At 36.4% G+C, this 16,754-nt stretch overlaps 1 protein-coding gene across 16 annotated transcripts in view; it reads right to left on the bottom strand.

The window, feature by feature from the left end:
• Positions 1–16,754, bottom strand: part of Nek11 (NIMA related kinase 11) — a 341,889-nt gene that overhangs the window by 308,397 nt on the left and 16,738 nt on the right. Inside the window, exon 2 of one of the 16 annotated variants that reach the window (XM_046431455.2) lies at positions 6,004–6,104. The exons of the other annotated variants lie outside the window; for them this stretch is intronic. Within the exon in view, the coding sequence (XP_046287411.1) occupies positions 6,004–6,104 (101 nt within the window). The remainder of the gene's footprint in view (positions 1–6,003; positions 6,105–16,754) is intronic. 16 annotated transcript variants of the gene reach the window in all.

The following is a 16,754-nucleotide window of genomic DNA, read 5'->3' on the forward strand; positions in this document are numbered from 1 at the left end:
AGTCTACACAGCTCTGGCTAACAAGGAGGGAGAGGAATCACCACATTATTCCCTCCACTCTTTTCCAGTGCCAAGTCCAACCCACTGACAGTCATGCTCTGATAAGGAAACTCAGGCATACCCTGTAACCACTTACCAAGAAAAATGGATGTAAAGAGATTATTGGGATAGGGTGGACCCAATCAATGAAGATAATCTCCCAAGAAAATCAGTGAATCTTGGAAATGAATGGACCCTGTATGTCATACAATGCAAGACCTTTGCTCTATGGCTAAGACACTTCAACAGGTTAGTGTTTATTCTGGTACTACCTCCTCTAGGACTTGAATTCAGGTCAATTCAGGTGACAGACCATCAGATCCTTTTCTCAGAGAACAACAGAAAAGAAAGGGACAGCATGGTAAACAGAAACAAGAAAAACTACAAGAGGAGATGGATCAGGGTGGGGAACATGATTAATACAGTCCAGATAGAGTACAGCTGACAGAATGCCCTGAAAGTTAGGCATAATTTAAATTTGGTCTGACAGGAGGATTCAAGAGCTATAAGATCTTTGCCAAGACATTGACATTATAAAAGTAATATTTGAAAAATCATTAGAGTGTCACATCAGTGTTGGCCACATTTAGCAGATAGGAGCAAGATGGTGATTCTAGGCAAGCAACATCATTTAAGTGAGAAGCTTCAGAGAGAAGCTGCTGAGAAGCAGGCTATGATCCAGATCAAATTGAAAATTCAGAAGACCCTTGCAGAATATTCTACTAAGTATGAATATGACAGTATTTATGATGGAATGCAGGGGTGGGGGAAGGAATAAAGTAATCCCAAATCACTGTTGAGAAAATATCAGAAGTTCAAGTATATTTTCAACTTATTAAAAGTAGTTGAGTTCAGGAAGAAAAAAAACAGATAAAAGGGAAAAGAAAATACAGAGGGAATAAAAATGAAAAGGGGAGAATTTAATGAGAAATAGGCATTTGAGACATCTGCTTATAAAAAAAAATACTGCAAGAGAGAGCTGAAGAGGAAGAAAAGGTGGGCTGCTGCACTGGAAGCACTTTTGGATGTAACCAAGGAGAAAGTTCTCAGTGAATGAATTTTACAGGCACCTATTAAATCAAGCAGTTGAAGAAAAGGAAACACCTAAATGCAGCTTTCATGAAACCAGGTCTAAGACAAAAGAAATCAAGAGGTTACTCCAATAAAATAAATTCAGAGAACAGAGTACCACAGGAGCAATGCCTTAGCAAACTGGCGTTAAGGAGGAAGAAAACACACCAGACAGTGACCAAGGATGATGGATTGGGAGATAAATAAAATGAACTACAAAAGAGAAAAGCTCACAGAGACCTCTAAGAATTACTTCAAGCATCACAGGAATCAAACCCACTCACTGTCATCTAGCAAAGAGGGCATGGTGCCAAATACCACACCAAAAATTCCGAGTCAAAAGTATGTGAGAAAAGGGAAGATCCACACCATGGGAGGCTGCTGGCATGGAATAAAAGCAGCAAAGGGAGTGTTTGGAATTTCTCCCAATAAAATTATTACTCCATATACTATGAATCAAATTGATGAGTTAGCTAATGAGTTAAATACTTGGGCAATAATCATGTGCAAATCTAATGTTTCATTTGATAACCACTTACCATCTAATCCTTTATTGTCTTTTTGGTCATTGCATCCTGTAATTTTTCCAAAAATGACAAGAAAAACACCTATCATGAATGCTCCAAATATATTCACTGATGGGTCAAATAATGGTACAGCAGCAGTAGTTACCCCTGATCAAACTTTTACATTTTTAGTACCCAAACAATCAGCTCAAAAGGTAGAGCTTAATGCAGTTTTACAAGCTTTTGTGATGTTTAAAGATTCTGTATTTAATTTATTTTCTGATAGTCAGTATGTAGTTAATGCTATAGTATCTCTTGAAGATGCTGGTAGGATTTCCCCTTCTTCTACTGTTTTCTCTTTGCTTTCCACTATACAAAGTCTAATCTGGGACAGAAAAGATCCATTCTTTATAGGACATATCAGGGCACATACAGGATTGCCTGGAGCCCTTAGTTTGGGCAATGATTTAGCAGATAAAACTACACATGACATACATATTTTCTCTACACTAGAAGAAGCTATAAATTTTCATAAAAAGTTCCATGTCAATGCTAATACTTTACAAAAGCGTTTTAAAATAACTAAGGAACAAGCTAGACAAATAATAAAACAATGTCAAAATTGTGTGACCTTTTTACCACAAGTTAATCTTGGAGTCAATCCTAGAGGATTGATACCTAACCATATTTGGCAGATGGACGTCACACACTTGCCAGAATTTGGAAAATTAAAATATTTACATGTTACAGTTGATACTTCTTCTGGATTTTTGATGGGCTCCCTTCATGCCGGAGAAAAAACTAAAGATGTTATAGCTCATTGCTTACAAAATTTTGCCACTGTGGGTGTTCCAAAACAGTTAAAAACAGATAATGCCCCTGGTTATACTTCTACCTCTTTTAAACAATTTTGCTCAACATTTGGCATTACTCATATAACAGGAATCCCATACAATCCACAGGGACAAGGCATAGTTGAAAGAGCTCATCAAACTATTAAAATGTACTTATTAAAGCAAAAAGAAGGAATTGGGAAGGGGTATATATTCCCCAAAGATAAACTTAAAATAACCCTTTTTACTCTAAACTTTTTAAATTTGGATTCATCAGGACTTAGTGCTGCGGAAAGGCATATGTGTCCAAAAAATGTACATAAGCCCAAGGTACTTTGGAAGGATATTCTAACAGGACAATGGAAAGGTCCTGACCCAGTAATTGTCTGGAGTCGGGGGTCTGTTTGTGTGTTTCCACAGGGAGAACAACAGCCGATTTGGATTCCAGAGAGATTAACCAAGGTCCTGACCCAGTGATTGTCTGGAGTCGGGGGTCTGTTTATGTGTTTCCACAGGGAGAACAGCAGCCGATTTGGATTCCAGAAAGATTAACTAAAGCGATTTCTACAGACCAAAAAGAAGATGATTTGGCTCAAATCCATAACAACTGATATCCAAAACTCCAGTTTGGCTATTCTTACATCTGCAACAGAACCAGGATGCTTTTTTCAATATCTATTTTATTATTGCCCTTTGCCATATCATGAAGTTCTATTTTGTTTTTTGAGCTCATACAGACCTAGGTTAATGTTTTGCTGATCAGTTCTATTTTTTGACTATAGAGTTTTTAAACATTGCAATGGAGATTTCACCTGTAAAAAGTTATAAGGCCTTTACTATAATGTTATGTGTTGTATGTATTATATTATGTGTGCACACTTGTGTTTTGTGTTATATGTTTGAATGTACGTATGTCCATATATCATATATGATGAGCGCTCATGATAAAATGGATCCAAATTTTTTTTTTCACGTGATTTATATGGTTTAATTTAAATTGGGTAAACAACTGTTGAGGATTGTTTTAATATGTAAACAAAAAAGAAGGTTAACAGATCTGTTTGTTTACTTTCACCTTTCCTTTTCATTATATTTAATAATTCTCTTAAAGATAATGTAAATTGTTAAGAAAATTGTTTTCTCTTAGTGCCTTCTGTAATGTTACATAATTTTTTCTTTAGCCATTATTGCCAGAATTCCTATCTTCATCCCAGTGCCGGTGAAGACAATGTAAATTGTTAAGAAAATTGTTTTCTTTTAGTGCCTTCTGGAATGTTACATAATTTTTTCTTTAGCCATTATTGCCAGAATTCCTATCTTCATCCCAGTGCTGGTGAAGTCAAAGATAAAACCAATCTACAGCTTCTACAATAGCCATCACTGAACTGCTTGCAGAACTTGCCTGGACACATTGTGAGCTCACCTGTATGCATTGTGAACTATCTGTTGGTGCAGCGACTTATGGTAGTGTTGGGGTGTTTTTGCTGATGATGTCACCGGTGGTACAATTTTTCAAAGGAGCCCTCAATTGGCTTAATGTCATGGCATTTTGCATCCTCCTCTACTAGTGATGGTCTAAAATTTGGGGGCCAACAGAGGTGAGGCAAAGAACCTCACCCCCCCACAGGTGCAAAGGCCTATCCACAAGTATGGCTGTATGCTGGACCGGTAGTCAGTGACGGGTATGATCCAATTGCAGTGGTACCAACCTAAGACAGGAGGCTGACGCCTAGAGGTCAGTTCATCTGATGACGGGTAAGGACCATATGTTGAATTGGACTGCCTAACAGGCACGGTCCCTAAGCCACATGCTTGTTGTTTAAACAGAGAGGGGGAGATGTTGAGAGCCACAGCCAAAGGGGCCCCAGCAAACTTCCAGCTGCCAGCAAACTTCCAGCTGCTGGCTGATGATTGGCTCACAGCGGCTCCAGCAACATCTAGCTGATTGGCTCCTCGGCCCCAGCAACATCTAGCTGATTGGCTCCTCTGTGGTGATGCTCATTGGGCTGTTTCCCTGCCCTTTCAGACCACGGAGCTGCTCATTGGGGGACTTTTTTGGCTCTGCCCACGTGACCCAGCCAATCGGCCTCAAGAGCAGGAGGATTGTGGGAGGTGGAGAGAAGCTGGTGGGGGAGAGAGAGGCTTGGGGAAAGCCGGTGGTGGCAGTTGAGGCTCTGAGGGTTTTTCCTGAGAGACTATTTTGTTTGTCGTGTGTGGTTCTAAAAATAAAGTTAGTTTCTTTTGACAAGTGGCTCCTGATTGTGCCCAGCCAGACTGCGGCAGGAGGCAATCCAGAGACCAGGAGAATTATTACACTGACTTCGACCACAGAAAAGAAAAGAAGTCTATCTGGCACTGAGAGGCCAGTCATACCTATTGGAAAAGGTATGAAAAAAGAAGATAAATTGGGGTGTGGTGGGGTGGACATCAGATAGAAAGAAACAACAGAGAATGGAAAAAGTAGAAAGACAGGGAGAAATATCTCTTAATATAACAATGTTATGGGCAGACCGCACAGAAAACATACCAAGTCCATTTTTGTTCGAATTGGATAGTCTTTATTTAGCTGGTTGGCCTGTGACTGCTCCCTGCAGGACCCAGACCTGTCTCTGCAGGGAACGGCCTTGAGCCTGAGCATTTCAGAGTCTTTAAAGCAAAAACCACATCCAGGTTGATGAAGCTGTAAGCAAGCAGGGGTATAGAGCTGAATTGAGCTGTTAGCGAAATGATGAAATGGGTACATTGATATTTCCCACAGGACTTGTTATGCCTCCTCCAGGGTGGCATAACAACAAGCAAGCAGAAGGGAAGTGGGTCAAGATGACCCTAGTTGAGTACAAGTTAGAGAATGGTTACTAAAGTCTAGACAATCAATCTCTGACAAGGTACATTGCCTAAGAAAAATGAGAATCAAAGAGAGAACAAGTTTGCATTGTATAAGAATTGTCATTTTGTGATACCAAACATGCCATGCTAAGCAATTACTGATAGGTACAGAGGCAGAGTGTTCCCATGGAAGAAGCATTTCTGATATGACATGGAGTCTCAGGGTAAAATGGAGTCTGTTTGGTCATTGCCCATATAACAACAAAAAAGAGACAGATAATGAAATGACCATGACTGGTACACTGAGAAAGGAGGAGAGAAGGAAGAGAAAGCAAAACAAAACAAAACAAAGAAAGAACACACGAAAGTGAGGAAGATACAAAAATAATGATAAGTGCAGAGATATGGAAAAATAAGAAATAAGTTTTCCATCTTCAGAAAGAAATTGAGACAGAAGGGAAGGCAGCCCCGATTCCAGGGCAAAGAGATGAGTTTCTTGACCAAGAAAGATCCAGAAAAATGAGAAACATGGAAAATGAAAAAGAGAGAAACCCTCTAGTTCTGAAACATTACTGGGAGCAAAAACCCAGACTCACAGAAGAAAGCAAGAGCAAGGCAAAGAACAAGAGCGACCACCAGAGGCAAGGAGCAAGTTTGCAACATGTAATAAAAATAAAAGGCGTTTCTTAATTTTTTCAGGTCATAAGGGTGACTGACCTCCTTCTCACCTGGGAAATGAGCAAGACAGCCAAGCATTCCTGCTCCCAGGGGTGACATGGTCTGGCCAGCTTAAGACATGAGCCCTGCCTGAGGCTACTCCCTCTGCTGCCTGTGGAAAGGATGAAACAAGTTCAGGCTTGGATTAAGGAGGAAGAGGGAACAGGGTAAAAAAAGCTGCCCAAGTGTACCTTCAAAGGATAATTTCAAACTGTGGTTTCAAGTATTGGGGGACACCATCAATAAAGTTATAAAACCCCTTCCTAAAGGTAGGGAGGGAGGGGCAAGTACTGGGGAGTGATGTTGGCCAAATTATGGTGTTATATTGTGTGCATGCAACAAAAAAATCCCACCACTACGTACAACTATAATGTAGCAGTTAAAAATGTGGAAAATAAAAAATAAAAGTAAATAAACCCCATCTCTAGCAATTGTACATCTCTCAGGGGTCTAAATATCCTTCACCAGAAGAGCTTCACTTCCTGCAGTTCCTCTAGGTTTATCATCTGTATCAGGACTTATCACAGAAATAGCCAAAAGAGCCTTTACTTTAGGGCTGCTAACTTATGAAGGGTCTCAAATATGGAGTCTCAACAAGAGCTTCAACTCACCATACACCTCTGACACAGAGAATCACCAACAGCTTGGAAACATACTCACCATACAAGTTTAAACATGTGCCCCATTTATGGGCCACCCCAACTCTAATACACTTAGAATAAAATTTACTAGAATCCTATAATTATCTTGTGAGTAATATAATCACACTGTACTATATTTTAATGTGTATTTTTGTGTTGAATGTAAATATTTAAAACATTCCATTTTTTGTTGCCCTATGATACAAAATCTTACATAGTTCAACAAACTTCAAAAAAAAAAATGGAAGACAGATCTCTCACAGCTTTAATTAGACTCTAATCTCTATCATTCCATTTGCCCTTCTAATAGCTATTGGTGTTCACATCCTACTTTCAGTCTAAACATCAGTTCATGAAGGTCAATGGATGTGACTGCTTCATCTCTAAGGTCCCAAAGTCTCTTTGGCAGCACCAACTAGATGTGTGTTGAAGCATTTATTGCTGTTCTCATGGACAGTAGAGAGTTAAACTGGGTAAAATTTAGGCTTTTTTTTTCTCTTAAGAGACAGAGAGAGAGAGAGAGAGAGCACATACATCTTTGTGTACACATAAGGTAAGAGCTTCCATCTAATACCTAGATGGCAAGAGAAATCAAACCTATCTTATGCCAGTTAAAATGGTCTCTGAAGATAAAAAGATCTCTCCAAATTTATTTCTCGGCTGAATTGTGCTTTTCCTAGTAAGAGATTGAAAGTATGGTAATGATCTATGTTTAAGCCTTTTATTCATTTAGTCAGTGAAATTAAAATACTGGTGGATGGTAATTAAATGAAGACACTTTGGACCTTGAATTAATGCTGCCATTAGAAATACTGCCGTGTCCTCATAGTCAGTCTGCATGTTACATTACCACCATCTGCTGTTCATTATGGCCAACTTTTAAACAATGACTTCATTCTTATTTCCCTTACTGAATCTTTTATAAATTCAAACACCACATATGCTTGTGACCACTAATTTCAACCACTGTCCATGGGTAGTATTTCCCCATTTGGGCTCCTCACTACCTACACTAGCATCAATAAGAATGGCCTGGGGTAAGGGAGTGTTATGCTCAAACAAAATTTGGGAAATGCTGTAGGCTCCATCCAGCTATTATAGTCACAATTTTCTCCAGCATATTTAAGGATCTAAATAGTCCCTCAGTAACAAATCTGCTTTAACTTTGTGGAACCCAGTGTTTTCTCAACTTTTTTTAAATCATGGAACCCTTTTAATGTAGAACACTTACTAATAATTTTCAAGGTGCCAGAGTTTGGTGCTCTAGGGCTTAAGGTCAGAGGATCCAGAGCCTGTTCTGAAATTGCACAGCTCTCAATGTTTCATTGTATCAAACACCTTCAAAAAAACTAGATGAGTTTATAGCATGATTTCTGCTTATAAATAATCTGCCTTCAGATTTGCATGTGTTCTTATATCACATCCAAGAAAACACAGTATGGCAAAGTAACACTATTGTCACTGTCACTTCACAACAAAGTTATTTTATAAAGTAAAAGAATCATCCCACCAGTAGGCCTCAAAATTTTTTTCCAGCAACGCTTCTCAAACTTCTCCAGCAAAACATTCCTAACAACAGTGAAGGATAAACTCAAGACTGCTAGGACTATAAAATGCAAGATATGTCTCTAAAATCTCATGTATTATCTTAAAAATTCATGCAAGAAATAGTGACATATTTTTGAAATTAAAAATATTCAGGATTATCCACTTTAATAGTGTTTTTAATAATAAAAGATTTAAAACAACCCAAATGCACATCGATGGGAGCAAGAGTTAATAAATTATATCAGAGCCATACCACGGAAAACACTGTGAGTTATTTTTAAAAAAGATTGGGGGAAGCTGGACATGGTGACTCACACTTGTGGTAATCCTAGCTACTCAGGAGGCTGAGACAGGAGGATCACAAGTTTGAGGCCAGTCTGAGCAACTTAGAAAGTCCCTGACTCAAAATTAAAAAGGAATGAGCTTAGTGACAGAGCACTTGCCTAGCATTGTGAGTCCCTGGATTCAATCTCCAGTACCTACCCCCAAGATAATGAAGTTAAGGGGGAGAGTGGAAAGAAGCTCAATAAGGGACACCGAAACAGAGTGGAGGAATTATTTCTGGTTCATCTTTAGCACAGTAGAATAACTATTGGTTAAAACAATCTATGATATATTTCAAAATGACTATAAGTATGAAATTGCCAACAGATAAAAAATGATTAATTGATTAATGTTTGAAGAGATGGAAATACTTATTATACTGATTTGATAATTACACATTGTATACATATATTAAATTACCGTAATGTACCACATAAATATGCACAAATATTGTCTTGAGTAAAAAAATTTTAAGAATACAGAAGTTATCTATATACTAACATGAAAAGATTTCCAAGATATTGGGAAAGGGAGTGGGCAGGGGATTAGCAAGAATGGTGGAATGTGATAGACATCATCATCCATCATACATGGATGATGTATGTCTTCATACATCATCCGTAATGTATGATGACACGAATTGGTGTCAACATACTTTATATACAACCAGAGATATGAAAAATTGTGCATATACATGTAATAAGAATTGTAATGCATTCCACATTCCACTGTCATTTATTTTTTTAAATCAATTTAAAAAAAGAAAAAAGCAAGAAACAGAAATGTATAATATGCTAATTTTTATCAGAATGAAGAAAAATAAGAATCTATATTCTAAGTTGTTTATACATACATAAAGTAACTCTGGAAAGATTCACAGGAAACTCTTAACAGTGGTTACCTTTGGGGAAAAGGGTAAGAGCTTGTAAAAGGGAGAATAAGAATGAGAGAAGACTTTTAACAGTATACCTTTTTATATTTTTTGAGCCACATGAATGTGTCAACCTGTTAAAAATCATAAAAAAAATTTAAAAATCATGCAAGTTTTTACCTTACTCTATGACATATTTGTCTTAAAATTTTCCATATATTTTCACAATAGTAAAACTAAATTAGATTTAAACTCATGAGTGGTGAGTTATCCAGGACATTATATATGATCCAGGGTAAACAGTATGGGTTTAGGCCAGTTAAAATCTACTTAAACACTATGCCTTCATTCCATTTGGAGAACCAACACAACATCAAAAAAATCTGGAATCACTACTAAAAATACTTGTTTCACAATTTGGATTTTACCTACAAGCTGGGGCTTTTTAGACAAAGAAGTGTTAACCTCAGTGTCTCAGGACTCATACTCAAAATTAGTACTTAAATTACTTTGGAGAATAACCAGATAAAACATGACAGTGAGATGGCCACCAAAAATGTGAATATTATAGAATCATAGCCATTCCTCCATGCCAACAGTGCCCAGTGGAAAGCCAACTGCTTGGGAGGCAAGAAACCCCAAAGGCAAACTTTCCGCTTTATATTCCAACAGAACTGGAATTTGAAACTCTCCAACTATTTTCAACACATCTCAAAAGGCTTGTTGATTACTACAAAATTAATCAGTTTGTATTAAGCCAAACTATTTTCTACTATGTTTCCTAAATTTATAAAAAGTTTCTTTTGATTATACTTTCATAGCACTGTTACTAAGATGCTTTCTATGCAATATATATGAAAAACATATGGCATTTCTTTATATGAAAGATAGGGTCCAATAAATAAATAAGATTTAACTCAGATATAACTCTGATGGAACAAAAATGCAATGACTGGTGTCAATAAATGTTCTAAAGATATCTGCATATTTTCCCAGAAAATATATTCTTAGGCAAGTTTTATATCCTTGTGGACCTCTAAAAATGGCTTAACAAACCCACAGTGCCATAAATGTCTCCTACACTCTCTCAAACTGAAATTTCATTTCTAAGTGTAAATGAGGCCAGAATTAAAAAGACAAACAGCATGAATAGATGAACCAATGCAGCACGGACAGCAGGGAGGCATTTGTTACTGCTTTCATCGATTCTGATTCCATCTCAGAAGGCTGTTCTCTTTGGAATCCCTTCAGAGAAACAACAGGCAATGGGGATGGCAAAGACTTAAAACTCCACTACAATCTCCTGATGATCTCTTAGATATTCATAAGTGGCACAATGAGTCCACCTTTAGGTTTTATTTCAGTTGTAATAATGAGTTATGAATAATTGATCACTAGGTAATAAATTATTCAGGTAGGCACACAGTTTCCAAGGAATCCTGGAGTGAGTCTAGTTAATGGCATAATAGAAGCCAAAGGCAGCTGCGAAGGGACATCCCACACAATAACCCCACACTGCAGAGGCATGGGTAGTTAGTGCCTCTCAGTGTGGGCTTTTCCAGAAGTGGCCATATTAATACCTTTTGAATCTTTATAAAGTAGCTGTTCCCACTGGGTACTTATAGTGCTATTAAAATACTGAGCCCTGACCTCTTTATCCATCAGACCGGAATATTTGTTATCAGCCGAGCATGACTTTTGCTACTAAAACTAGTGTTAAAATGAAAAACTAAGAAACAAGAATGCATACACACACTCACTTAAAAGCATGTGTGTGTACACACACACATGAGTCTTTATGATTATGTGAGGTTAGCCAAATAATGCAAAAGTAAGCTTTACCTGGGGGGAAATTATATACTGTTCTGTTTTCGAAAACTTTTCAGTATTTACTTATCCCTTATAATAAACCCAATACTCAACTCCTTTAAAGATAGTAAGACCTATGTAAAATTCAACCTCAGATATGTCAAGTTCAATCCATATTGAACATCCAAATGCTTCACTTCCTGTCTTGCAAATCACAGCTGTCATTGATCTATCTTATAATTTCTATTTCTAAAGCAATTCTGAAAATATTAGAAACTACCTACTGGAGCTCGATAATTGCTACACTGAAATATTTTTGAAACAGCAACTTGAGTTAAAAGCAGTTAATCACCAAAGAGCAAATCCAATATTGTAAAAAAAGCAGATTGGCTGATCTTGTCCTGAAACCCACAAGTACACATGATTTGATGAGGTTCATGGGATGAAAGACATAGAGGTAAGAAAGGGAATGAAGGGCAATTAGGCCACAAATCTGGGGAGGTGGATATGGCTTAAATGTTCAGGTTTAATAGGTTTGCTCCAAATTCAAACTAATGGGAACGTGGGAACATCAACTAAACTTTAATGAAAATGATAAGTGACTACTACATATGGGAGAGATTGGGAAAACTGACATCCCCCCCCCAAAAAAAAAAAACTGACACCCAAATATATTCTAATCAGAGACTTAATGTTCCAAATTTTCCACTCTTAGAAATTTGGAGCTGCGCAAGGTGGCATATGCCTATAATCCTAGTGGTTTAGAAGGCTGAGGCAAGAGGATCTTAAGTTCAAGGTCAGCCTCAGCAACTTGGCAAGGCCCTAAGCAACTCAGTGTGACCTTGTCTCTAAATAAACTGCAAATTCAACCAGTTTAACATTCATGTATCATGTATCATGGTCCAGGTTTTGAATTTTCTAAATATAACTGTTAAGGTATGATTGATATACAATACACTACACACATTTTTTAGTGTGTAATTTTATAAAATTTGACCTATGTATATACCCATTACACCACTTCCATAATCCTAATAATGAGCCTATCCCCCACATGTTTCTTCATGTCCAGAGCTTATTTTTTTAATAACTAAAACTTAGGTTGAGTTTTTCATATAACTACCCAAGCATAGCACTGCTGTACTAATAAGTATATAGCATGTCAAGGTTCATACTTGTATCAGGTAATAAGACCTGTGAAAGCAGCTAAGAAATACTCAAATACTCACACAATTGTGTTCTTATTCAACTATGAACAGGAATTCAATTTCACAGTATTTTAATGAAGGTCACAACTGCTTATTTTCAATATTATATGAAATTATTTATGCAATGAATAATTAGTGGAGTACACAGACCACTTTTAGAATTCCCTGATGTCAAAAATGTTTGTTTCCCACTTAAATGTCCACTTCTTTCCAAAACTAAGCTTAGAAATAACTGAGCAAAAAGCTATTAATTATATGAAGAGTTGTTTTTCTTCCTCACTGACTTTTAAGTCATGGACATCACTCCAAGTTTATTAATTAGGCCTGGATGTCAAGGCAACTAAATTTTTTCCCCAAGAAAAATCAGTTCAAGGGTATTAGACTGAGCCATAAAGTAATTTTAATTGAAGAATTTACCCCTTTTCATTCCTTTGAACTTTAACTCATACTGTTTCCCGGTGACAGCAGTAGGAGGAAAAATTCTCCCAGGCCACTCAAATAGAATCAATAATCAGAAGGATGAGGAATGCCTATAATCCCAGCAGCTCAGGAGGCTGAGACAGGAGGATCATGAGTTCAGCCTCAGCAAGAGTGAAGTGTTAAGCAACTAAGTGAGACAATGTCTCTAAAAAAAAAAAAAAAAAAATAGGGCTGGGATGTGGGTAAGTGGTCAAGTGTCCCCCTGGAACTAAAAAAATAAATTACAGATTATACTTGAAGATATTGTACTTTCTTTGGGGATGGGAAATTAAAATTAATTAATATTCTCTTTGAATGTTTTGATACTCATCAACCATTAAAAACCATGGATTTTGGCTACTTAAGTTCTTCTGGACCTTATTAAAAACTTGTTCAGGAAAGTCCCTTTTTCAATAAAGGGGGAGGGGGAGCTTGAACTAGACAACACCCATAAAGTTTTGCTCTTGCATATTCTGCATTAATTCTAAATATCTTACTTTTTGAATAAGTGGGACAAACATTTTAAATAATAGGCTTTACTTACAAATCTTGTACTTTTAAGATCTGGGGTAGTTAAAAATAACATTATAAAGGGACCAGCATATCCAATAATATTTTTATTATTATTTATTAAAATAGTTTAGATATCCCCCCATCTCATACATTTAAATGAAGAACTATAGTCCTAATTTTCTGAGGGTACTACTCAGTGTTAGCAAAGCCATCAGCTTCTCTATTCACAAATCCACAAAACACCACAATGGAAGAATGGAATGGCATAAATAAAGACTTAAGCAGTCAGTCTGAACATCTAAACAAATATACTATAGTAATTTGAACATATGTTTACTGTCAACATTAATCTGTCTGAGTATTCAAAATGAATCACTTTTGTTTTCTCTCATAGTAACAAATTTTTTTTCTGTTTGGGTTTTTAAAATTTTATTTCTTCCATATTTTATTGATGCATTCAATTATATGGAAGAAATATATTGTTTTTAAAAAAAAGGAGTTTTGAGTGTTGTCATTCCTAAAAGCTTTTAGTTACTAAGTCATCAAAGCAGGCTCTTTTTGGCCCCCTGCCCAAGCCAAAAAAGAAATTGAGGGTTTCCTTGCATCCTACTCATACTAAAATACTTTATTTATTAGTCACCTCTCGTGTAAATATTAAAAACCAGGGAGTGGGAGAAGTACAAGGTTTCTTTAATGCTAACACATGTAGCAAACTAGCCTCAGGAAAATCACTTACTTTAGAATATTGACTTTATTACCATTACTGGAATAAGTCAGAGTAATGATGTGCCTTTGCACGTTCTCTTTTTCCTTTCTATCTTCCTAATGTTAAATGTTGTAAGATAGCCCAAATCTCAGGGCTTGACCTTATCACAGGCAGAAACTGATGAAGTCCAAGTTCAAATTTGCCCTTTCCAGATTTACCTATGATAGCCCAAGCCCAAGATCCCTTAGAACCTGAACTATTTTAAGAGAAATTTTAACATGCTTTCATATTATACTTTTTCTTAAAATATGAGATTAAAAAATTTAAACTGATGACTACAATGTAAAAATTAAAGAAAATTGTTTTGAAATCTGGCAGGCTAAATGGCAAAAAATCATTAGTTTCCTCCAAATTGCTTTTATAACTCTGCACTACATAAACCACTGAATCCTATTAAGTTAACTCAGCCTACTCAATAACCCTAGTCTTCTTTCATAGATACCCACTGGAGAGAAATCATGTCCATAATACAGAAATAATTGCTTTAATAAGAGCACATTGAACAAGCTCAAAGTTGGAGTCATTAAATCTACTGATATTTTGTCTAGATTGATTCAAAACTTGTAATGATATGCTAAAATGATTAAATAAATTAGAAAAATTCATAAATGGGTTTCAGTAGGTGTAATATATAAACACTAGCTTAGGCTTTTGTTAAATAGCCTATTGTTTAATATCATTTGCTATCAGCTATTAAATGGCAGGAATTACTGTCACAATTGAGTTATTGAAAATTTACTTCAGATATTATAAATTCCATGCATTATAGTAACAATAATTACTCATTTTAATTATTTTGTCATTATCCAGCTACTATGATCAATTTATTAATCTTCTAAGAAGAAATAATGTCCTTTTTTATGAACAGTGAAAACTTATATATAGAAAGAAGGATTTTTTTAAGTTTAGTCCTTATAATATGAAAACTGATTTCTCAATGTGTCAGAAATAAACTTAAAAATGGATGAAGTGCTTTTTTTCTAATTACAACTGAGCCTCTCAGCATATGTAGCCATAATTTAAGAGACCCCAAAATACTTCAATTTAATGACATAGAATGTCTGTGACTTGTCAGTGATTGAAGCACACAGTTCATTAGTTTTCCAGAGTTATGCTGTTGACAGGATATGCCAAAATGATCATTATATCAAGTCTCTAAGGACCTGGAAAAGAGGAAAGTAATAGTCTAAAGAGAACACCAGAACCTAGAGATCCATTAAGAGGGGGCCAAGTGATATTAAACCATACAGTGGACTATGATGCAGGCATTTAGAATGGTGCTTTTAAACCTCTATACCATTTTAGGGCCTTTTACACTGAATGGAACTGTTCCCCCACAGTTTTGCCTAATTCAAAATCCTGGTCCTCTAGCAACCAGGAGCAGCTCTTAGACAAGCAAATGCTCGGGCTCCTCCCACCAGACTACAAATCTACAAATCAAAAACTTTGGAGGTAGGGAGAGCCCAGCAATTTGTATTTTAACAAGCCCTCCAGACAATTATGATACCAAATAAAGGGTAAAAACTGCCAGCTACTTCTTAGTCACTCTTAAGATCTCAGCTGAAACAATGCTTCTCAGGGAAGTCTTGCCTTGCCCAGCCTCATGCTGCCAGGTTAGGTGGGTCCATTATACATCACAGCAACCAAGACTTTATTTTACTTTTTAAATTTATTTATTTATTTATTTATTTATTTATTAATTACTAGGTATTGAACTAGGATCTTGCATGTGCTAGGCAGCAACCAATACTTTTCTTTCACAGCAGTAGGTATTGCAATCTATAATTACTTCTTTTTATGATTTGGAAAATTAGTGTTTTTATCTCCCACAAGACCAGACTCTAATCTTAAGCCACTTGTCCCTTCAAATTACCTTGAAGATCTCAAAAAACTCTGATACCGGGGCCACACTCCAGGCTAAATAGAATCTTTTGGTCTGTGACTTGGTTATCTGTATCTTTAAAATATTGTGAGTCTACTGTTCGGCCACAGTTAAGAACCACTACATCAGACTCAAGTTTCTTGAGGAGCCAGTGACCAGTAGTAAATTGTTTGTAACCAATATCTGTTGAATAAGTAGAGATTTTTTTGGTTTGGGGGTTTGTTTTTTGTTTTGTTTTGTGGATTTTTCTGTTTTATTTTGAAGTTTGAACATGGTACAAAATACCAAATACACAAAAAGAGTTCAGTCAAAAGTAAGTCTCCTTTTTTCCCTATCCCCTATCTCTGAGGCAACCACTGAGACCAATGCCATGTTTCCTTAAAAGATTGAATAAATTTTTGTTAGTGCATACAGAAAGGACCAAAAATTGGATGGCTGGATCTTAGATTATTTTCTGACTTATTTATACAAACCTGCATTTTTTTGTAAAATGTACATGTGTTAGTTTCAATACTTTGGGGGAAGGAGGTTCCCCTAAGGATAATTTTATGTTTCTGCATCCAGAACTATTCCATTGAGAGTCCATGGGTCTGAGGATTCCCAGAAAAATAGAATGTTATTCTGTGTTATAAGGATGAGACCCCTTACCTGGCATAAAGGAACAATGGTCCAATTATTCCACTGTTGTTTGGGGAATATTTTCACCTCTGATTAGATATTCAGTCTCTCCAGAATTTCCAT

Source organism: Marmota monax, unplaced genomic scaffold, assembly GCF_021218885.2.
Source record: "Marmota monax isolate L192 unplaced genomic scaffold, Marmota_monax_Labrador192_F-V1.1 WCK01_AAM20220418_F8-fsc00022, whole genome shotgun sequence".
Classification (NCBI taxonomy): domain Eukaryota; kingdom Metazoa; phylum Chordata; class Mammalia; order Rodentia; family Sciuridae; genus Marmota; species Marmota monax.